At 45.0% G+C, this 25,165-nt stretch overlaps 1 protein-coding gene across 1 annotated transcript in view; it reads right to left on the bottom strand.

Moving 5' to 3' along the window:
- Positions 1-25,165, bottom strand: part of LOC133509551 (protocadherin-15-like) — a 284,180-nt gene that overhangs the window by 98,771 nt on the left and 160,244 nt on the right. The window contains exons 12-17 of the mRNA XM_061836682.1: positions 22,676-22,882; positions 20,129-20,263; positions 14,115-14,264; positions 7,264-7,457; positions 5,912-6,044; positions 4,203-4,282 (exon numbers count right to left, since the gene is read on the bottom strand). Of these exons, the coding sequence (XP_061692666.1) occupies positions 4,203-4,282; positions 5,912-6,044; positions 7,264-7,457; positions 14,115-14,264; positions 20,129-20,263; positions 22,676-22,882 (899 nt within the window). The remainder of the gene's footprint in view (positions 1-4,202; positions 4,283-5,911; positions 6,045-7,263; positions 7,458-14,114; positions 14,265-20,128; positions 20,264-22,675; positions 22,883-25,165) is intronic.

Below are 25,165 nucleotides of genomic sequence, written 5' to 3'. Positions count from 1 at the left end.
GAAGTGTATATTGTTATATGTATTGTTCATTTCACTATTTTAGAATGTTTATAGGGATGACACTTGACCTTTAAATGAACCTTTTAACTGGTTTCAACAGTTAGCATGTATCCTTTTGGCGAAATAAATATGATAGCATCACAACCAAGGCAGATAGCTAGGAAAGTAGCTAACATTAGCGTGGCTAACATCAGTTCGCTTCCCCTCTGACGTTACTTCACAAAGCAGAAAAGAGCAGAGAAGTAACTGCTTGTTTTCTGAGAAATACTGTTAAATACTTCAACTATTCTAGTTCATTTGATTGTATCGAGAAAAATGGGATTACACTCTAAACAGATTTGATTTACTGCCAAAAGCCTATTGCTAGTCGTGACGCCCTCGATCCAGGGGTTAGCACAAAATGTTGTTTTTCTTTACCCATTCCAAGTGGGAACATTTCAATCTCTCGTACTGAAAGTCGAAATCCATATAGTCTTACTGTTACACGTGTTTATGACATCTACTCAAATATTTCAAAAGCGAGAAAGCCTGAAGCGTTTATAGGCAAAAGCCATAGTTAAGCAAATGATCCTCTGTTGTTGGTAGATGAGATGCAAATGAGAGAAGAAAAAAAAAAACGGGGGTTTTAGGTGAAGAAAAGGACTTTTGGCATGATAAATGTACAGCTGTCACACTAATGATTCACTTCAGACAGGATTAAGGGCCGCAAATTGGCTTGAGTTCCACATTTCAAAATGATACATTGACCGGTGTTAAGGTTTAGGGGGATAAACGATGTAGCGAAAGAATGTGGATCAATATATATAGCGCAGAGGTGGATAGTACGATATGATACCGCAGCGCAGACGCCATCAATCAAACTTCTGAGCTAAATCTCTGTCTATTTTATAGACTGACCAGGTGATGCCTCTATATGGTACTTGAAAATGGCGAATTTACAGTTATCCTGCTGCAAGTAGTCTTGAGAAGACGGGACAATGTGGTCATAAAAGGCCTGACGTGGTCAGCAATGATACTAGACGGTCTTTGAATCATGCTGTAATTGGCGCTCATACCAGTGCTTTACAGTACTTCTCGGGAGGGACATGCAACACCAGTATAATTTACTGCTTGTACCATGATACGGCGAAGGGGATTCTGATCAACCACTGAACAACCAACTGTGGTTTTCATCAAAGGGGAAATCCGGTTCTTTCCATGAACAGTGTATCAATAGGTCACGTAATATCTACCCTATTTTGACAATGTGATGTTAAATCCTCTCTCGTTTCATAGTATTTTGAGATTTTTATCGACAATTACAAATTTTCAGGGGCGCTGCCATTTTCGCGAGTCACATGATCTACGTAGGCGTATGTGACGTGTACTGTGCCGTTCCAAACGCTGAATTACGTGGGACACCGTTTATGCCCAGCGCCGATTTCTCAGATTTATCCTCATCTGATGAAGAAATAGCAGTATCGGTCGATCAGGAAGACGGAGGAATACTTCCATACAGATTTAAACCTGTGGCTGTAATTAATGTTGAATATTCGGATGGTTCTTCGGGCGGAATGACGCAGAGTCTGACTACTCGGAGGCCTACGCATGACATAAGTGCGTAAACAAAGGCCCCCAGGAGTTCCGGGTCGGCAGCCGCGGACGGTTCTTCGGACGGGAATGACACAGAGTCTGACGAGCGAGCTCAGGTGGTGGCCGCAAACCGAAGTTCCAGGCGGCCGTTAGCCCCAGACGCTGAAGCTAGGCTAAAGGCCTCCGCCACCACCAAAACTTGGCGGAGCCTTCGTTTACGCGCTTATGTCACGTGTAGGCCTCCGATTGGTCAGACTCTGCGTCATTCCGCCCGAAGAACCATCCGAATATTCAACATTAATTACAGCCACAGGTTCAAATCTGTATGGAAGTATTCCTCCCTCTTCCCGATCGACCGATGTTGCTATTTCTTCATCAGATGAGGATAAATCGGAGAAATCAGCAAGGGGCATAATGGTGTCCCATTTAATCGAGCGTTTGGAACGGCACGTTATATGTCACATCCGCCCACGTCGGTCATGTGACTCGCGAAAATGGCAGCGCCCCTGAAAATTCGTAATTGTTGACAAAAATATTCTCAAAACACTCTTAAATGAGAGAAGATTTAGCATGACATTGTCAAAATAGGGTACATATTACATGACCTATTGGATACACTGTTCATGCAAAGCACTTGATTTCTCCTTTAAGTTGGCACATTCTGGTATCGCCTAAATACAGCAATGAAACATCCACATCAATTGCCGTTCCAGACTACGCGGTCTGGCTTCCGCCGCCCGGGCTGAAGCGTCACCTCTCGCCTGCCCTCGGGGTGGTAAACATGCCCCGTTTATAAGGAGCAATGGACTTGAGCGGTCATTATTCATAATAGCTGAACACGAGCAGCGGCATATGCACGATGTCATCTGGAAATTCAACGGTGCAAGAATGTGGAACGCTTCCAAAAATGAGAAATCTCACAGAGTGTATTGTATGTATAAGTAAACATGAGTAGTCAGAAATTACTCTTAATTCAGTCTGTGGCAAATCATAATCTGCTCGTGCATTTATGAAATGTTTCCTTTTCCTGACACAAGGGAACTGGCTTACACAACAGCTCGTCAAGCTACTGATAAAATGTTGGCTAACGGTTAGCCAGTAAACAGCCAGCCGCCAACATCTGACCCCCATCACGTTCACCAGGCCAGTCCCTCCCCTTAAAAGCCACACACATGCAAAGTAAGCTCGGAAAAAGTGTGTGTGGCGGAGCAGCGGTCGTTGTAAGAGAAAGTTAATATCGAAAGTAAACATAAGCAGCACGTCTAGCTCGTCTTTGCTCTACGTTGCCCAGACTGTGTTGCCAACTAAACCAGCGGTGGTTTTTGCACGCTGTCCTGCGATTGAGCAAGACTGCCTCGCGATCGGTTGGTCAATCAATCGACGCATTGAGCACCCCTGCTCTAACTAGTAAAACAATCCTGCAAACTAGTAAAACGACCAGGACTCAGCATTAGAATGACGATGGCTCACTGCACCACGAGCAATCGGGCCAAACAACTGAATTCGATACTTTGCACAATCACAAAGAAAAGAAAAAAAAAAAGTCAGCAATTGCCCCTTGGATATGAAACCAACTTGCTGAAGAGCGAAATGTGAACTGGAGGTGTAGAATTTTTACATAAATTGACTAGACTGTACCACTATTCAAAGGAACTACAGAATTGCCTTTAAATTAAACACCCGTGCGATGTGTGTACAATGCAGGTGGGGGGGCAGGTCTTCTCGGGTGTGTGTGTGTGTGTGTGAATCTTGAGTCTCTTCGCATCTTGACCCTCCAAACCGACTCGCTCATTTATGAGACGGTAAAAAAAGGCCCCCTTAATATTTCATGGCAAAATTCCACACCGTGCGACGGGCGGCAGAGCGGGGCGGGGATTTTTATGTGCCGATATTAATTTTGAGTGAGAGAACAAGGCGGGTGGGGAAACTTCTATTTATGTTTCATGTCCTCCCCAGAGATAATAAAAGTGGTGACGCACCCCCCCGCCCCCGCCCCCTTTGAGAGTTGGTTTGTGCTCAGTTTTTATGTATACAATTGGGTTATTTATGCACACCTGCTGCGTCTAATAACCTTGCCCTTAAGCACCTAAACACCCTTTCGTGCACCTCATTACCAGTCCACGCGGGATCTTTCTGGGATTATTCTTCATTTCCTGTTTTTTTTTCCCCATCGCCTGCACTTTTATCCTCATCTCACATTGACATTTTTGTAATTTTTCAAGCTAAGATTTTTTTTTCCCCCCCTTTGATACGAGCCTCTTGAGTCCTACACTAACTCCCGCTTTTTTTAGAATTATGACGCGACGTTTCATGCGCTGTCGTCTCGGAGACAGCGAAGGGGCTTGAAAAGAGGACAGTTCCAGACAGGAGAGAAGAATGTGTGCACGCAGCTCAAACGGCAACACCGTGCACCGCAAATATTATTCCGTTACACATGAGTGTTTTTTATGGAAGCCGTCGCGGAATCAAAGCAGGTCACTGTACCAGTATAACCAGAGTATTAAACAATAAATCAAATTTCATTCCTCGGCGGTGGCAATTCCGTACATAATACTCGTACTGGGGGAAAAAAAAATGTAAATGCTGACTTTTCACGAGCCGATACACACGCGACAAGGCTGCGGACTTACGTTTCAGAGAGGTTGAACACCTTCTGGGAATCCCCGCTCAGAATGTAATATGCAATGGGGTCATTTTCTCTGTCTGTGGCCTGGAGGAAGAGGAGAGTGCAGGGCCTTTAAAGATCTTAAAATGCCATTAAAGTTGAATTCTTAGTAACTGAACTGAGCTTGAACAAATGGAGGGACGGATAAGTAAAGGAAAAAACTAATTATGGCGCCTATGGAGAAGGAAATACATTGAAACTTAATCTAGTGTTGGGAAAAACAAGGTGTCCCAGAAAACATTTTAAATCGAAATTAAAAGTTACCCCCTTCCTAATAATCGCCCCATAATTCTCAAGGACTGTCCCAGTCGTCTCTGGCATGATTTATTGCATTCCTGGAGGGATTCCCCTGAGATCCCTCACAGCTCCGTCGTCACAGCCAATATCAAAAGATAAAAAATTTGATTGGGGGAGTAAAAAGTTGCTCCAGTGTTCTTCTTGGCCAGAAACTATCAGATACTCGGGGATTTGTGATCTGCCAGTCCTCCAACACATCTCTTGCAAAATCTGAAGAATCTCTTTGTAGATGTGCTGGATGGTCATCTGGACAACTTTGAAGTGGAAAACCAATAGTTTCAGGACTATGAACTATAACTTTTGAGATGCCAGTACTGGAACTTTCCTGACAAACTCTGAAGTTCAGGACAGTGATTCCCTACTAGTGTGCCATGGGACATCACTGTACCATGAGAACTCTTTTGATGTGCCATGAAAAATGATCAAATTTCACTTCATTGGTCAAAATATTATGTATTTACAACAAATAATGTATCTTTGTTCATCTAAGGACAGACTGAACAAATAAATGCTGTTTTGGGAGAAAGTCTATACTGTAGTTGAGCTTTGTATCCACTTTAGTGACATCTTTCTATGGTGGTGACGCACGAGATATTTCAAACCTAAGATATGTGCCTTGGGTCACTAGAGGTTGCGGATTGGAGTTAGGTATCGGGGGTTAGTGTTGGGGGAAAGAGGATGAGGGATGAAGACTATTTTACTTTTATTGCACTTTCATTATTTGCTTAAATATGACCTTATACAGTTAATCAACGGATAAGGTGTTCCCCATTTGCTAATCAGACAAGGATGTCTTATGGAGCTGGTGGTTGTCCTTGATCTTTGTACGCAGAAAACCGGCTGGTGCCATACTCCTCTCCGAGGTGTTGCCGTGGAGACGAACAACATCAGATCAGGAGCGGAAAGTTACCATCCCAGCCCAGGACCAGACTGCGGGGGGGCAGCCACTTCTACCATGGACCCATAGATATAAAAACCTTGTTACTTGGCAGCTTTTGTCTTCTTCTTTGGCGATCCTGCCAGAAGACACACGTCTCATGTGCGGCAGTTACCTAGATAAGACCCGGACGTCTGTATTGCACATTCCTTTGTAATAAATCCATTTGCTGTTAACTTTTTCTAATCCTTGGTCATATCTTCCTCGACTCGTGAACACGCGCAGGGTCCAAACTCGCAAATCCCTACAGGGCTGTGGAATGAAGTTTGGATTGGGGAAAAATATCCGAATCTAGTGAGCTGTTAGAGATTGGGGAGCACACCAATGTAGAAGTGGGGTGCCCTTACCCTCAGGTTAGCGATATAGGATATGATTAGGTGTAAGAGGGCAAAGGACAGCAGTAGGAGGAGTGTTTGGGTCGGGAAAAGTCAATGACTCACCTGCAGATTGAGCAGAATTGCACCGATCCTCGTGGCCTCGCTCACCTCCAGGTTGTAGGTGAGCAGCGGGAATCGCGGCGGGCTCTGATTGTTGGGTGGCAACACTTCGATATAGACGGTTGTGATGGAGCTCCTGGCAAGCGGACGGTAAAGAAAAAAAATAACTATTCCTCCCGTCTATCTTTCTGTCTACACGTCTGTGGTGTAACGTTTCAGTTTATTTCACATTTGAGGCCAAAGCCAAGACCCAAGTCTCAAATCTCAAATGACTCTTAAAGATGATCGTGACTGATTAACCTGTGGTGTGGGGGTGTGTCTGGAGTGATTTTTCCTCCCCTAAATGCTCGCGGCAAACAATCGGAAATGTTAGAACGTGTCCAAAATGATTATTGCAAACCTTTATGTACGCGTGGTAAAGGCCAAGGTGAGATGGTTTTTCTTCCTAATGCGTGGTGTCGCTCACGTTTTTAAAAAAAAAATCACTTAAGATGTTAAAAATTGATGAGTGTGCACCCTACTTTAGAGATTAAAAGAAAATAAGGTCATAAAAGGAGAATTTACCCAGCTGCCTTTGGGTGAGAGTCTGTGTTCAACCTTGACTGGTTGCCAGGTGTATCCCGGGGAACTGTTCACAACTACGTGACACTTTCAGTCTTCAATAAAGCTAACAAATGTCACTGGAGAACCGACACAGACGTTGGGAGAACATGCAAACTCTACACGAGCAGGCCAGGACCCAGAGTTGAACCGCAAAACTCAGTACTGTCCTCACCATATGTCTACGTTTATGCCTCATTTTAAAATCTGTGAAGTCACTGTAGTCCCTGACTGTTATGTCACTCACACATGAATTTGTCATGGTCCTGCCGGTCCAGCCCTGGCTGTGCGGCACACCTGCGCCTCATGCTGGCCGATTGGCCCCGGTGTATATAGGACCGTGGGGACGACTGGTCCGGCGCCAGATCGTTGCGGTTCATGCCCCGTTCCAGCACTCCCGTATCTCTGATCATTTTCCGGTGTGTACCGACCTCCGCCTGTTCTCCGACTGACCCCGTAAGCCTAACTCCTTTGATATTCCTCCCTGCTTTGAACGATCTCCCGTGTACCGACCCCTGCCTGCCCGCGGACTTGCTGTCCACGCCCGACTTCCTGACTACCGCTGCTGCACCTGACTTTCTGTACGATCCCCGACCTTGGAATAATGAACGTTTTTCCCGAATTACGCCTGCGTCTCCCGACTCCTGCATTTGGGTCCTACCTCTGTTCTGATGGGTCGTGATGGAATTTAAGAATTAAAACCCTTAGAGTGTAAAACCCCTCCCACATCGGAATTTCCGCGGAGGCTACCATACCTTCTCAGAGACTCTGGCGCATTGTCAGATGCCTTGATGGTCAGAGCGAAAGATCGTCCGACAGCGAGGCTGACGCCGGGTGCCAGCGTGATGCGCCCCGTGCGATTATTGATGACAAAGTGTCCCTGGGACCCGGCCAGGATCTCGTAGGTCACCAGTCCGTTCAGCCCCTCGTCAGCATCCTCCGCCGTTAGCTTTTGACGCGGGGAGACGGCAAGAAAGAAAGAAAAGGAAGAAAGAAAGAAAGGAGGATCAGCTCGACACTTTGATACCACTCAAGCATGAAAACGACTCGAACCAATCTGGATGTCTGGCCACTATCAGAAGAGAAACGCGAGCTTTGTTCCGGAACATTAAAGGTATACATATTGCATTGAAGATAAGTCTTTGCTGCAGGTGGTCGCAGCTTGTTGACAATCGAGATCAGTGAAAGTTTGAATTGAACTGAATGGCTTCTCTGCTTTTAAAAAATGAAAGCATAAAGCTCGGGGTACCGCTTTGATTTCCAAACGCATTAGTCCGGCCCGGCCAATTACTCGGCGGCAGCTCGCCGCAAAGTAATCGTGAGCAGCGCCGGGGCTTTCCGCACATCTCTCAGGCCTCACGAATTTTCATCCCAAACCGACTGCACCTTGTTTTCAAGTACAAATGGGCGCACGGAACAAAACGTCAGCGACCTGTCTGTTTACTCTCTTTCATCAAGGGCTTATCAAAACCCGGTTAAGCGCTCGCCCCAAACACGGCACGACCGCTGGCCTCGTTTTGTGGAGGCCGAAATGACTTTTTTTTTTTTTTTTTAAAAGACAGATTAAACCTGACCTTTCTGAGTCGGACAGAGAGACAAACGAGTGCAGTCGAGCTACGAACGGAGAGGAAAGAAAAAGGGTGGAAGTCCCTGCGTGAGTGGATTTAGCCGAACGAGGTTAAGGATTTACATTTTTTAGGACACGGACATGCATGCGCGCTCGCTATTAATTGGCACAGATGTTTGTCCACAGATGCAATCAAACAATGATATTAAAAGCCAGTGCATAAATGGAATCAGGACGGATAATGTCCCAAACCATTACCATAATCAGACTACGTAGAATGCCACATTATAAAACAACATAATCCTATTGTGCTGATGTTGAACGTAAATAAGTTTTCTTTTTATTTTATTTTCATGCAGTGTTTGTTTTTTATTGAGTGGCAGCGGTACTGAGCAGAGTTAAGAAATTGAGGTCTTGTTCTCCTGACCTAGAAGCAATGAGCTACAATTACAACCTAAATTGGAATATGACTTCCACGAAGGTGTATTGATTTATTTCTCAACATTCTAGTGTCTTAAAGGTCTAATCCAGAGGAAATGTATTTTATTTGTTTGTTTGACATGGAACAGAGTCAGTGGCTACACGCAGACAGCCGGGGCTAAATAACTACAACATAGATACTACTCGGCACAGTGACAAACATCCAATAATCTACAAAATGCTCTGCGGAAGGGATGGGAACCGGAGAGGAGGAATTTTATTATTCTTGGCATGTTCGAAAAACATCCCACGCAGGTGTAATTCAACCACATGTGTTCGAACCGGCGTGGCGGCCTGAGCGTCGGATGAAACACGAGGACAGGATTCGGCGAGACCTGACGAAGTTGACGCGGAACTTCACACGTTTAAACGTCTGATGCTGCTTGCACACAACAGTGAGTCGTTTGTTGTTGTACTAGCGACTGAGTCGGCATAAAACAAAAACCGAGACCTTCGGTATCGTTCTGCGTTTAAAGATTTTGCCCGTATTTGAAATATTGCACTTGAGAGCACACACCGCCGTAGCCGAATTTCAGCAAGACCTCAGCGTCTACAGTACACTAACTTTATACAGTGCCCAAATTTCGTCACCTCCTAAACATCATATGGATACAGATATTATCTGACATATATATCTGTATCGGTATTGTATTTACATTTAAAACGAGGTAGATATTTGTCAATACTAAACAACTGAATACATACTCGCTACCGAAGCAAAGTGAACGGTGTACCGAGATTTCAAAGCAGTCCTACGTGAAATGCTTGGAACATATTTTGTCCACTTTGTTTTGTAAGTCCAATGCGGCCGCTTTGTCTTCACAAACCTGGTCCTGGTCCTATCTGTTCATCTTTCGGCCATTCATGTAAGCTGACTCAGTCAGAGCAGCCGTATGCAACACACCTCCTCATTATCGTTGCTAGCTTTTTCCACTCTCTGGCTAAACGTTGTCGTGACTTGACGTCGCATTCCGGAGAACACCGGAACTTGCCGAATCGAAGTGACATTTCGAGCAAAACCTCGAGACTGACTTTGACGCTAATTTATTTTATTTCTGTCGTGTTGGACATTTTTAAAAAAAAATTAATGAAATTTTCACTGCATTTGTATGATAGACAAAATACATTTCCTCTGGATTAGACCTTTAAATCTTGCAGCGTTGCCCTCGGCTGCACTCCTGCTAGTACGCGTATGCTCTTGTCCAATTAGACTTCAGCCTCTTTGTGTTGCCATGCCGACTTAATCAACCCACTGCTGTCAGAATCAGCAGTGCTGTCCCGTGTAACTTCAGCGATATTAGCAATTTCTTTCCCCGATGAGGACCAGATAGCTTGACCCGTAATAACGTCAGCCTTTTTCCATCTTCGTACGTTCGTATATTTAATAATCAACATCTCCTATGAGTATGATGTCTCTAATTTCATTGTGTTTTTGTCATATTCAATCAATATTATCTCAACCGCTCCAGGTGAATACGTGGCAATGTTGTCTGCTGCTATATTGCGATTTTGTATCGTATTCACGGTTGTGACCGGATATCTAATGAGGGCCCAGGAAAAAGTGACATTTCGCCCCTTATTATGGCTTTTGTGCAAAAGGCCTATTCGCCAACCATAAAGTCCTTTTGTGCAGCGGGGAATAAATGATTGGCTCCATTTTATTCCTTGACCTCCTACAGCTGCACATATAATGCATTGGCATGCTTCTGCGACAGCGGCAAACATTTGTCGTCAAATGCAGTGCATATAGCATATATTACAAAACAGCCGCCGAAAAACAAGACAACAATATTTATTGATTCAGCTTTTAGCCCCCCCCCACCCCCAGCCCCACCCAAGTGTGTAAAAAGACAACCTCTGAGATTGGATATTATCATATCATCTGGAATGAATGCATGGTTGTAGACAGCCACGGTGTTTCCCAGAGGGACGACCCATCAATTGTTTATGACACACCCGAAAAGATAACAACAAGTGTACACCCACCATAAAAGGTCCCTGCGGTGGGATATGATAATTCATTTATAGCACCGCTCCTAATGATATCTTCATTGTTTGGAGTATCATGCAATAAAAGTAACAAACTGACCATATTTTGCTTTTTGCTGTAATGCATTCACATAAAATCCTCTCACTAGTGCACAATTCCAATACTTAACATTACAATATGCTAAAAATAGCAATAATAAGGCGTTAAATCTTTTTATTGTCATCCATAAAAACGTACAAATACATTACTAAATCAAATGTAAAGAATCAAAGAGTTTGTGGATCGTGATCAACTACTCATTGCGGTTCCTTCTTGTTGTACGTGATTTGACCACCGAGGGCAGCATAACACAGTCATAGAGAGACAAACAAAGACGAGTTTCACAACTACTGTGAGTGACGGCGAAATTAGTCGTTTTTCACAGAGGATATAAAGTAAGTGCTTGTAAAAATTGTGTTAAGTGCACCTTTTTGCTAATATTATACAGTTGATTATGCAGAATTCAAATCTGAATTCCGTGATGAAGGATTCTTGTTTTTCTATGATCGGTAAAAAAATGATCACTCGTTGCTGGATTCGCCGAAAAACGAAGCAGAAACGGCCGCGTAGGAACGTGACGTCATAGACGATGGCGAGCGTCGGAATACATTGTAAGAGCGCCGATGAATTTTCCGATATTTCGAGCGATGAACACTATTCCGAAGGGTCCCACGAAGACGGTGAGGAATACGAGCTTTTTTAAAGGTGTTATGATGCGTGTCACTAATTTGCCTGTACAAGGCTCGTTTATTATCGCGCCAAAACAAACAGAAGATGATAACGTAGCCCACAGACGATTTTAATGAACGGAATCCGTTTAAAATGCTGCCACGTTAATTTAAGAGCAATAGCTGGTGATGCCTTGCCTCAGCATAAATATAATTTCACGTGGTAAACAGATGCCATAACCAGACGGCGCCAGTGGCTCAATACCCGGTCCACCTGTAGTGACCTACGAGGCCCCGCCCCCGAATGGAGCCGTTTTTCCAGACACGGGAAACTAGGTCAAAGTTCGCAGACTTTAATTCATAAATGCTTACAGTTTTTCGGTAAAAACATCGAAAAGGTAATGCATTTTGTGGTACAGTCGAACATATATTTTCATCTAGATAAGATAATTTTCCTTTGAAATTAGACATTACAGACACTTAAAAGCATTCTATCGCTGCCGTACAGATGCCATGCTTCAGCATTTGTCACGGCACTCATCATTATGTGGCGGTAGCATTATGGGAGCGGAATTTAGGGCAAAGTTATGTGACCGTAGTTTAATTCTGTAGTTATGCCGTCAACTTTAACTGGGAGTGGCAATAAACAGCGCGTAACCTTTATAGTGCCACCGTCATGAAAGGTTTTAAAATTGTATTACGTTTGTTTTAATTAATTTAAACGTTTGTAAAAGTGTGTGGAATATGTAAAACGATTACAAAAATTTACCCTTATATGGTCTCCTTTTGACATGGGTAAATTTCATCGCAACTCACTCTTTGACAAATTCACGTCAATCTTGATTTATTTTTATAAAGCTCTCTTTAAAGGGCTACTGTCATGAAACGCATGATTTTTAGTACGTTATTAATGAAAAAAAAAACGGCATCTGACACAGACCCATGCCGCAAAACATGATTTTGACGTATACAGGTTTTTGTATCTCCCCGCCATGAAAATCCTCTCAGGGATTTGTTTTTGAGAAGATGCAGGAAGTGACGTAAAGGACAGCGGCGCCCCCTCGTGGACTTGTTTGTTTCCATTAGTTTTACCTGCGGGAAGGTAGCTCGTCGTTCCTTCGTGTTCGCCGAAATGCCGGCTCGTTGCATTGCTGAACATTGCTCGAACACTCGGGAGGATGGATTTACCCTTTAAAAGTTTGCAAGAGACCCGGTTCGTCGTGAAAAAATGGATGGTACGGGTTCAAACGACGAGACCTTCGTGGGTTCCAAATGACGGGTAGGTGTGTATGCAGCGACTTAAAAAAAAAAAAAACAATAGTTGGGGGAGGGGGCCGTAATCCATAAATCAGGGTTGCTAAATGTGCGGCCTTGTTGACAATTGCCTCGGTGGCTCATGTCCACTACGGAAGTGGGCGTTTATCCCCACCGTGCCGAGGTGGATAGGGCGGGGAGGTGGTTTGGCCGTGATCCGCACGTCATCTAAATACGGCTCGAAACGATAGGGTAATATTGCCCCGGTAACTTCACTCGATTGTGAGATGTTCTCTTCTTCGCAAAGAGCGTCCGATCCGAAGGGGCGTGTCCTACAGGAGGGGCCACGGCGTGTTTTCAATGGCGAATGTCCGGGTTGATGTCACGGAGGGGACATGCGGCCAATATGGCGACCACTTGGATGTCGTCGAATGACACTTCCGCAACTTTGCGCGCTCTCTGCTCTCGCTCTTCATACTTTTCCAAAAGACCCGGTTCGGCATGAAAAATGGATTGCACAGGTGCAAAGAACGAGAGGTCAGTGGGTTCCAAATGACAGGTAAGTGTGTAGACACAGCTACTAAAAAAAAAAAAAAAAAAAAAAAAAACAGTTGGGGGGGCGTAATCCATAAGTCAGGGGTGCTAAATGTGTCGATGTGGGCATCGGAAGGTTTCCGTGCAGCAGCCGCTGAAAGACGGCCCCCGCTGGTTTTATGGATCCCACCGGCCTTGTCGACAAGGCCTAGCCGGCCGCCGGCCTTGTCGGCCGGGGTGTCTCGTCGCGGCGCCGGGCCGCGGTGTCTCATCTCCGCGGCCGAAGTGGATCAGACGGGGAGGCGGCTTGGCCGCGGCGGCGTTGTTTTGATCACCGCCGCGCGGTGGTGGATCGGGCGGGGAGGAGGTTTCGCCGTGAGTCCGCATATCATCTAAATACGGCTTGAAACAATATTGCTGGGGTCGTGAGATGTTCTCTTCTTCAAAAAGAGCTTCCGTGTCAGAAGGGGCGTGTTCGTCTCCCATAGTAGGGTCCATCGCGTGTTTTCATTGGCGAATGTCCTTGGTGATGTCATGGACAGGAGATCCAACCAATATGGCGACCACTTGGATGTCGTCGAATGACACTTCCGCAACTTTGCGCATGCGTGACGCGCTCTCCGTTCATATTTATCTTTTCATATAGACATTGAAGTGAATAATGTTATATGTATTTTTCATTTCAATATCTATTTTAGAATGTTTATAGGGATGACAGTCGACCGTTAACAATTGTTAATCTGCCAAATTTGCGTTTTGTCGCGAAGTGAGTTCAGCTCAGCTCGCCGTCATTATAAACCTCGTGAATTTTTTTTTTTGCTGGAAATTCCAAGGTAAAATGGCCATCCAAATTATTAAACGGCTGTTTTCAAATTTGTGCTTAAGTGTGTGATATTTTCCACGTTTTAATGCTGACCTTTCCCATTCGAAACCGAGCCCGCCACGAGCTGAAACACACCAAATGTGATTGATTTCCCCCTCAAGACTGCACAAATAAAGTACACCGTGAATGCACTCGTCTGAGGAAGTTGTACAAGTGAGCAAAAATGTTTTTATTTTTCGCCGATTGATTACCTGCAGCACCGTCTCCTCGGGTTGCATGTCTGTGAATAAGTCCACAGCGTAGGAGACCCGAGCAAACGTAGGCGTGTTGTCATTGGCGTCGACGACCAAGATGTTGACGTTGACGGGGCCGCTCTGCTGGACGCCGTCCGACGCCACCATCTGCGCGGGCGACACACACGGCGTTTGCGGCGTCGATTTGCCGTAACCTTGCGAGACCGAGAACTATAGATTTGACGGGGGGGGGGGGGGGGTGCTATACGCGCACGCCTTCTCAGACAAGTATTACGTCAGCGTTTTGAAAGGAGGTTAAAGCAGGATAAGATTGAAGCAACGAGGGTGCAAAATTGCGTCGAGGTGGAAGGATCTGCTTGTAATATGCTGTCTGAAAAAATGACTGCTGTGAGAGAGAGAAGAAAAAAAAAAGATGTGACGAAAGCGCGTAGCGTCGGCTTCAATTCAAGAGGTTTCATAAAAATGTGAAATACATTCAGGAAAAAGGAATTCTTGAACACGTACTTTATGCAGCTATTTTTAGAAAGTAATAGGACGAGTTTTAAGTATAACCATTCTGAATATGACTGTGTATATATATATATATATATATATATATATATATATATATATATAAATAATCTGATGAGTGCGACGGTGACTCAGTTGGTAAAGCGTTGGCCTCGCAGTTCTGAGGACCCGGGTTCGATCCCGGTCCCGCCTGTGTGGACATTCTATCTTCTCCCCCTGCCTGCGTGGGATTTCTCCGGGCGCTCCGGTTTCCTCCCACACCCCAAAAACATGCGACATTAATTGGACGCTCTAAATTGCCCAAAGGTGTGATTGGTTGTCTGTCTCCTCATGCCCTGCGATTGGCTGGCGACCAGTTCAGGGTGTACCCTGCCTCCTGCCCGCTGACAGCTGGGATAGGCTCCAGCACTCCCCGCGGCCCTCGTGAGGATAAGCAGCGAAGAAAATGGATGGATGGATAATCTGATGTGTCATTAGTCATCTACTTTATGATAAGATAATAATGTTTGGTAATATTAATTACATCATACATCCACCCATCCATTTATCCGCTTATCCTCACAAGGGTTGTGGGAGCGCCGGAGCCTATCCCGGCTGTCAACGGGCAGGAGTTGGGGTTCACTCTGAACTGGGTGCCAGCCAATCGCACGGAACATCGAGACAAACACCCGCACTCACAATCACACCTACGGGCAATTTAGAGTGTCCAATTAATGCTGCATGTTTTTGGGATGTGGGAGAAAACCGGAGTGCCTGGAGAAAACCCACGTAGGCACAGGGAGAACATGCAAACTCCATACAGGGGAGTCCGGGATTGAACCCGGGACCTCAGAACTGTGAGACCAATGCTTTCCGGCTGACCCACCGTCCCGCCTTAGTTCCATCATTTATAGGGTATGTATTTATTCATAGTTTTACTAAATCAATGTAAAACATTCCATATTTCGTGATGTAATATGACAGCATTTTTAAATTATGATACTATTGCAATATTTTAATTAGTGATATACAAAAAAAAATGTACAGCATTTTGGTCGATTGCAGTTGGAGCAGAACTCGCCATGCACCATTCAAAGAAAAACAAAAGCAAACAGATTTTCCTCTATAAACTTGTCAAACTCGCTGGGTGTAATTTAGTCTTACTTAATTAATTAAAATCGGCCCCTACGTGACCCGCGAGTAATATTAAAATCAAAATATTTCAAGATGCTGCACGTGCAATAAAAACGAGCGAAGTTTCATTTTATGAATGGAGAAAAGAGCATTTTTTTGTCTTTTATTTCTCCGCACTGGCTAATATGACCTTCATACATTCGGTAGAGAGACTAGAAAAACGTAGCGAGCGGAGTTATAAAATAAAAGGAGAGGCTCCATTCTAGTAGAACCGGTCGAGACCTTATTTTTAATTTTGCCGATTAGGCAGAATCTCATATGAGCGGAGTCTTCGTAGCGAGTGCCAACGTTTCTCATTTCAAGCCTCGCGAAAACCTTAATCGTTTTCTTTTGAACTGAAAATGGGAACTTGGCAAGGTATATTTTTAAAGCCAAGCGCAACTAAATGAAAAAGATGTCCGACGCCCACTGGCTAGTTTGTGCGACATTCAAAATGAGCGCGTGGCTCGAAGCTAGCATATTAGCGCACATCGACTTTTTAATTGCAAGGGGGGAAAAAAAACGCACGAGCAGAGACGTTCAATCTTAAAATCAAAGCAAAAACACAGCCGAATGACGGCTCTTATCTCGAAAATTTTCGATCACTCGTATAGAGCTCGTGCACGTGACGTGGCCATTTTCACGGCGCCATATTGCAGGTCAAACTGAGCGACTCGACATTGAACCGGGGGAGAATATTCACAATGCCCGAGATCTGTCGCGCTGTCGGTTGCCACAACAGACGAGACAGATATTCAAAGAGGTCATTCTATGGAATACCGGCTGAAAAGACCAGAAAATATCGATGGATTAAATATGATGGATGGTGCCCAACCAAAATACACACATGCCTGTGTAGCGATCGCTTCATTTCAGGTAGGAATTATTCTTAATCTCAAATTACCATTTAGTATCTATAATGCCAAATTGAGTCATTTGAGAACAATGCATGTTTAGCATAAAAACTGTCTGTCACAGAGAGGTTTACGGAGGTTAACGTGTGGCCGCAATACGCTTCCGTGTACGGAGGAGAAGACTCCGTCCTAAAAATTTTTTCCAGTTCTCGTTAATGAATGCGAGTTTGTGTAAAACCAGGGGTAATTTATTTAAATATTGGTATTTGGATACTATCTGAAAACATCGATGGATTCAGGCAAAGGTTAACGTGTCGCCGAACACGCTTCCGCGTTCACGAGCCGTCAAAACCGTCACTACGTGGGATTTATTCCTGATTGAGAACAGATCCAGCAATGAAGTATTTGTATGCGTCCAGACTTTTCCACGCTTTTAAACTTTTCCGTGTAAATCTCAACGATTTACTGACCAGATGCGCGTGTAGATCCAATTGTCCGAGACAAGCGGAAGCGAATTCACAGTCCAATTCCTTATCGGCGAAAACATCGACTTCGGCATTAAATACGGGTCCTCAATGCCGAGTTTATCTAATTTTTCCACGTACCTTTGTTTATTTTCACCTTCTAAAGTTCTAACGGTATCGGACAAGACTCTGGGTGTCTTGCTATTGGACATATTTTTGGCTGGTCTCCAACCAACTTAGCGTCGAACAGTGCTTTGCTTGAGCAGCAATATGGCGACGGAAACAAAAGTCACTTGATTTTATGACGTAGGTCCACGAGCTCTATTGGACATGATACTACCTCCACACTGCGATTCTTCACCCATGACGTGGCAAAGATCTGCCGGTTTCAACCGCAGATTCAACCTACTGTACACGGAACATCGCAACGATTTAAACCCAAACGGTGACGAAAGTTGCAATGTCTGATGAGTGCCACGTACTTAAATATTGATTAACGTGGTTGCAGTGGAGTAGAATTAGTACTGTCATTTCCGGCCTACAACTGCGAAATTTTTCCACACGCTTTCAACCCTGCGGTTTATGCGGTGATGCGACTAATTTGTGCACTTTTTTCAACGCCCGCAAGGGGGCACTTGAGCGCAAAAGGTAAGCTAAAGACCGGTGGAATATATGTGCCGAGGAAGTGACTTTTACTGGCCGTTCGCGCGGCGTTAGCGCTGTGCTAGCGTGTTGCTGGCTTCTCTCAGTGATATTTACCGGTAAGTTTTATTTGAACTGGCCCTTTTAGCGTTAGCATTAGTGTGGCGCTAGCGTTAGCACAGCACTAGAGTCAGCACTAGTGCTAGCATTAAACACTTTTTGTGTACCGTCTTTATTTCTAAACTTCTCGTGTTTCTATATGGGCACTTGCGGGTTTTACGCAGGTGCGGCGTATGTATGTACCAAATGGTATTTCCTTTACAAATGTACTCGGTGAGGCTTGTAACCAGGTGCGCTCTGTAGGCCAGGAATTACGGTATTTGGTCATGTCTCAGCTGCATGCACCACATACACAGATATGCCACAATAATTACCAAGGTGAATTCAGTGGCTTGGTGTGAAGGGCTGCCTCCAAAAGTAAATATGGATTTTGATTTCATCTTTCTAGGGGACCCCCATGATAAAAGGTAGCAGAAGTTATACTGTACTCAGCGCTGGTTCAGCTGTAGAAGCGGCAGAGCGAACGTTTGCTCAGGAACATCCCCTTGAAACTGGGGGATTTCAGCAAGGCAACAATGTGGGGCGTAAAGAATGCTGCAATTTTTGATCCCTGAGGTATTTTTAATAAAAGCATGTCACAGACATTAGTAAAATAACTGGGAACCATTGGAAGAGTGGACGGGGGTGGGGGCCGTGGGGAGTCTCCTTTTAAAAGAGTGATTTATCTACTGAACGTCATCCTTTGTGCCATGCTACCTTGTGATGTGTTGTTCCAGTAGAGATATTAACATATTAAATCCAGATTAATCCCAGATTAACGCTCTGGATTTGTTCCAGGCCAACACGCCCTCGGCAAGGAGGGGCCCGCTGTTTTGACGTTTCGACGGGGTGCGTCAGAAAAGTTCCAGGACCGGCGTCACAAAAATTGTTTTTTGGACGACATCAAGAAGGCCACGACTGCAACGGTGCGAAGGAATCCCGACGAATAGAAGTGTTCAAACGCAAAATTCAACTAGCGCCACTTGGACAAAAACTAACGTTAATTCCCGGCCCACAGAGCGCACCTGGTTACAAGCCTCACCGAGTACATTTGTAAAGGAAATACCATTTGGTACAGACATACGCTGCAACTTTGTAAAAGCCGCAAGTGCCCACATTTAAACATATTTACAAAGAAAGACGGTACACAGAGTTTAACGCGACTGTGGTGCTGGCTTTAAAAAAAACGGTAAATTAATGCTAGCGCCACTCTAACATTAGCGCCACGCTAACGCTAGCGCCACTAACAGGGCCGGTTAAAAAAAAAAAAAAAAAAAACTCACCTCTAAAATCACCGAGTCACGACAGTAACACGCTAGCGCAGCACTAACAGGGCCGGACCGGTAAAAGTAACTTTGGGATATATATTCCACCGGTTTCACTCTCACCTTTTCCGCTCGAGTGCCCCCTTGCGGCCGTGAGAAAAAATGCACAAATTAGCCGCATCGCCGCATAAACCGTAGAGTTGGACGCGTCTGAAAAACGTTGCCGCTTATGGCCCGGAAATTACGGTATGTGCAGACTGACTATTTTTGAAAAAAAAAAGTATTTAGCTAGCTGTCCGGTTTTGCGATAGGGAGGCAAGCACGACTGCCCGATATCTTGCAAACGAGCCCCATGGAAAATTCTTCACATACTTTGAAAAAAAAAAAAAAAAAAACACTTGATAAAGAAACACTCACCACTTGACCTGAAACTCGAGATGAGATTGTAGATAAAAGCAACAACAATAACCAGATGCGCTGAAAGAAACCAGGGAAATATGGACAAAGAAAATAACGGGACAAGACTCGGTAAAGGGAGCTGATTGGTCGACACGGCTGACGAGAACAAGTGGGGATGTAAACTGAAGAGAAACGAAAGCCCTAAAATTGACTTCAAATTGAATTTCTCATACCGTGAAAAAAAAAATGATTACCTTAAACCTGTAACCAGAAATAAAATGGCAATAATTTCACTCAATCCGCGCACAAAACAGAAAAAAGAAAAATAAGTCTGATTATGGAATTTGAACTCTGCGGTACTTTCAGACTTTAAGAGAGAAAACTTGTAGGTAAGGATTTGATTTATATTTTGAGACACCGGACCTGGAACCTTTGCGACACAACTCATCCAGTCACGAGAACACACCATTGCCGCCCAATCCCTCATAAAAGTCGCACCGTGCGAGTTCCACCTGCCCCCCGACTTTGCCTCGGCTCTCACCCCGCGACTCGGACAAACAAACAAAGAAGAGACGCGGGTCGAAGGTCGACGGTAATTTATCTCGGCAAGCAGGACGGGAGCGTACCGTGAACGTGTAGGTCATCTGCGTCTCCCGGTCCACGGGTTTGAGCAGCCTCAGGTAGCGGATTACGCCGGCGGGGGTAAGGCCGAAGACGGCCGTGTAGTCGTCCAGCGTTATCTTCAACGCCGGGTCTCGAGTCTTGCGGCGGTGGAGATATAAAATACAACAAGAAAGCATGTTACCATGACGATTTTGTCTTCCTTCCGAGGCTTAGGACGCCTGATCCTCGTGTCGAGGATGGCGAGGAACGGTGGATCAATCTGTTTTTAACCTGACAATATTAGGAAAGGAACGATATCTCCTCAAACAGACATCTCGAGTCTCTGTTTTCAACCGAGAAAAATAAGATGCGCGCTGTTGCCGAACAATACAATACAACCCAGCGCGTGTTCGATTAGCATCTTCCCATCTGCTTTGGTAAACAACGCAACGGAGAGGATTATTGATTACGTCGCGTACGACTACCCTCGCATTTTCTCTTGAAATGCGTACAAAAAAAAAAAAAAAAACATTAAAAAAAGCTCTTTTGAAAGGCGAACAGAAGACGTCCGTTTGAGGAATTGTGAATAACCGACATATCATTTATGGGATGAAATGCATGCCGCACGCACAGCAGGATTGGGAAATGTTATATGTGAAAATGATATAGCAGCACAGCAAAACACTGCAATAAAACACACGCTTCCTCAGAAGTTCCAACTGTTTCTGTCAGCTATATTGACCGTTTTCTTTACTTACAATTGTCCACATTCACTCGTCAATAGGTCAATAATGTTGCTTTTACCGAGATAATAACGCTTTTTTTTCCCCCCGATAATGTTTGTCCACTTATGTATCTTAAAGATGAGAAAATCATTGTCGTATAATGCAGTGAAATTTTAAACTAACACAATAAGAAACAGTAGCAACATTAATACTTGTGATCGCAGCGGCACTAGTTTATTATATTACCGTATTTTCCGCACTATAAGACCCTTTAATTTTCTCAAAAGCTGACGGTGCGCCTTATACTCGGGTGCGCCTTATACTTGGGTGCGCCTTATACATGGATCAATAGAGGCTTTAGCGCAGCCCATCTAATGGACGCATGACGTAACTCAAGCCTCTACTGTGGCATCTATTCTATGCGCCTTATAATGCGGTGTGCCATATCGTGGGGGAAATACGGTATTTGCAGTCATAGTAGTGCAAGTATTAAGAGAAACCAGCAAAGCTAATTTCACTTGTTGTATTAGTAGTGGTTATGGTAATTCCTAGCCAACAGAGCGGGCCTGGTTATAAGGCTAACACCGCGCTAACGCTAGCGCCGCATCACGTATTTTCCGCACTATAAGAGCCTTTAATTTTCTCAAAAGCTGACGATGCACCTTCTACTCAGGTGCGCCTTATAGTGGGGGAAATGCAGTATTTGCAATAATAGTGGTGCAAGTATTAAGAGAAACCAGCAAAGGTAATTTCACTTGTTGTATTAGTAGTGGTTATAGTAATAATTCCTAGCCGGCACAGTGTACCTGGTTATAAGCAAAGTGCCGCGCTACCGCTAGCGCCACATCACGTATTTTCCACACTATAAGAGCCTTTAATTTTCTCAAAAATGACGGTGCGCCTTATACTCAGGTGCGCCTTATATATGGATCAATATCGAGCCTTTGCCGCAGCCCATCTCATGGACGCATAACGTGACCCCAGCTATTCTCTGCGCCTTATGATCCAGTGCGCCTTATATATGGAAAAAGTTTGAAAATAGGCCAGTCATTGAAGCTGCGCCTCGTATATGGGGGAAATACACTATTTGTAGTAACAGTAGTGCAAGTATGAAGAGAAACCAGCAATAGTAATTGCAGTTCTTGTATTAGTAGTGGTTAAAGTACCGTAATTCCTAGCCTAAAGGGCGCACCTGGTTATAAGCCTAGCGCCGCGCTAACACTAGCGCCGCATCACCGCATAAACCGCGGGGTTGAAATCGTGCGAAAAAAAGTCACGGCTTGTGCTAATTGTACTACTGTTTCTGTTTCTATTTGCACGAGTGTAGGTTCTCTACTATCGCCATCGTCTCCGCTAGCCATCAGCGCTTTCACGTGCGCAGGACGGACGGAGGACCGGAGTCACACCGCGGATCCGGCCGCAAAAATCTCACGTCATTAGCCAACAAATGAATCGTAACCTATTTACAATCTACACTAAACTCGTTCTGCGGCGCACGCGACCAAATTGAACCGAAACGGGGATTTGATACTGCATCGTTAGGAGGTGAAGTGCGTGAAGAAGCCGTTTGTGTACTGTAGCGGTTTTGTACAGGACAGCGATTCTCACAATATGTTGAATAATGAGAACAATTCATAATCATGATCTATTTTGTTTGTCTGTGTGCATCACAAGGTCAAACGTCGTCCCGTTTACCTACAGGGGTATCACCAGGAGCCAGCTACAGTGACGAAAACAAAAAGGAAAATGACTCATAAATGGAGGAAAAATGCGGATCATTTTTGTTCGACAGGTATGAAAGGAAAATGGCTGCGATTGGTCGACGGGGCAGGTCGTCCCGGGTACCTCCTCTACGTCGTTATCCAGCGCGACGATGGCCAGCGGCGTGGTGAGGTTGACCCCGGCCGAGATGGTGGTGCCCACCGGGGACGACTCGCTCACGTAGCCCTGGTACGTGACAAACTGGAAATACGGCGCCTGGTTGTTCTCGTCGAGGATTTCCACGACGAGGTCGGCGTAGGCCGGCAGGGGGTGACCGTTGTCCTGTTCGGCCTGAGAAGACGACGCAAAGTGAAATGCGTTTGGGTCGTAACATACGCGTTACATATTTTCATGACCACGTTTGTGACTCAAAACACTCGAATCTCCTCGGAAAGGAGGTTACAAGGCATCCGATGCAAGACCACAATGGTTTCTTTCTGGATGTTATAAGGTGAAAAGCTGAACTATTTATTATTTACTAATATAACAGAACGCGGTACGGTGGACTCAGCTGGAAAGCGTTGGCCTCACAGTTCCGAGGTCCGGGTTCAATCCCGGCCCCGCCTGTGTGGAGTTTGCATGTTCTGCCCGTGCCTGTGTAAGTTTTCTCCGGGCACTCCGGTTTCCTCCCACATCCCAAAAACATGCAACATTAATTGGACAGTGACAAGTGAGACCGGTGGAATATGTGTCGAGGAAGTGACTTTTGCCGGTATGTTTTATTCTCAACGGCTCTGTTGGCGCCCGCCCCCTCTTGTTCCCCCACATTGTCTGCGTGTCACTCCAAACTCAACGGTGTGCGCATTAACACAGATATCTTGCTTTTTGTGTACGCGTGTGTCGATAGCGGTTAGCGCCGCGCTAGCGGTTATTGTGTTACTCCCGCATCTACGTCGTATACGTAGGTTTTTCATGTTTTAACCAGCCCTGTTAATGCTGTGCTACCATGTTGCTAATGTGTAGCTGCCGCGCCCGTTTTTATTTTCGTTTATTTTTTACCAGTCCTGTTCGTGCTAGCGTGTTGTTGCTAAGTTAAGCTAAGCTACGGTATTAAAACTTTGAAAACGCTTTGTTTCAATGTGGGCACTTGCGGCTTACGTATGTACCAAATGGTATTTCCTTTACAAATGTACTGGGTGAGGCTTATAACCAGGTGCGCTCTATAGGCCGGAAATTACGGCGTAATACTATTTTCATACTACAGTACAGTACTCTGATTACAGCTGCGCGTTTTGCGAGATACAGCCCCACAAGTCAGCCGTGATAGCTTCCAGCCCGCCCGGAAGCCAAAAGAGGACAAGACAAATGCTACGAAACATGGATTCATAGATAGATCTGTGCCGAAATAGATCAACAAAAACACAAAGTCAGAGCGTGAATTGAATCTTTAAGTGTTCCCGCAGCCTTTTCTGACGCATCAAAGACAATCCGCCGCACTTCCATTGATCGCGGACAATGTGACGGATGCACTTGTTTACTTTTGCGGCTCAGCCCCGTTGCCCTACGCGCGGAAACCTCGTCGGCTTTTGCAGTCGGAGCCTCGCCTCTAATTACAGCGCCGCTTTCAGAAATGATGGCGTGCGCGCTAATTATTAAGGCCCCCGTTTCTCAATGAACCGCTGATTAAATGTGCTCAACTTTTTGGGGGCGTAATTTGAGTTGCATTCTGGGGCACGATCGGGCGCCGTTCCCTCACGTGTGTTATTCAAATTAGCAATGCCTCCGCAGACGCGTTTGTTGGCGAGAGTGCTCGTTTGAGTGCTCGATACCTTCCCCGCATCCCCTCCAAAAAAAAAAAAAAAAAATCACGATAGCGAGACGGTCTTGGTGCACATTTAATGCCAAAAATATGGCGTTCCATGGCTGGTTGTCATTTTGATGAGGAAATGGAAAACCACAAAATCCATCTATTGTTTTAGAAAGAACTATGTCGTGTGTAGCTAGAGCTCCTTATCTCACTTTAACACAGTTCCTTGGATCTGAGATGACACAAGATGGTGCCAAAGCACTACTTTACCCTTCGGGCGATGGCTTTCTGTAAATAAAACGCCTCCTCACACTTCAACATAGTTCTTTTCCACAGAGATCCCACTAGATAGCACCAAAGTACTACTTCTCTTTGAGGGCGATGGCCTGTGCAGATCAAGCTCCTTCCCTTACTTCCACATACTTCGATTGCACCAAGATCAGAAATGGTTATGTTGTATCCGCCCATCCATTTTCTTAGCCGGTTATCCTCACAAGGGTTGTGGGAGTGCTGGAGCCTATCCCAGCTATCAATGGGCAGGAGGCGGGGTTCACCTTGAACTGGTTGGCAGCCCATTGCAGGGCAAACAGCCGCACTCACAATCACACCTAGTGGCTGCTTATCCTCACAAGGGTTGTGGGAGCGCTGGAGCCTATCCCAGCTTTAAATATAACCATTTTGAATATTATCATATATATGTATAAATAATCTGACATGTCATTAGTCATCTCCTTTATGGTAAAATAATCACATTTGGTAATATTAGTTACATCATCCATGCATCCAATTTCTTAGCTGCTAATCCTCACATGGGTTGTGGGAGCGCT

This window comes from Syngnathoides biaculeatus, chromosome 12 (assembly GCF_019802595.1).
Source record: "Syngnathoides biaculeatus isolate LvHL_M chromosome 12, ASM1980259v1, whole genome shotgun sequence".
NCBI classification, from domain to species: Eukaryota; Metazoa; Chordata; class Actinopteri; order Syngnathiformes; family Syngnathidae; genus Syngnathoides; species Syngnathoides biaculeatus.
This window is presented reverse-complemented; position numbering and strand designations above follow the sequence as displayed.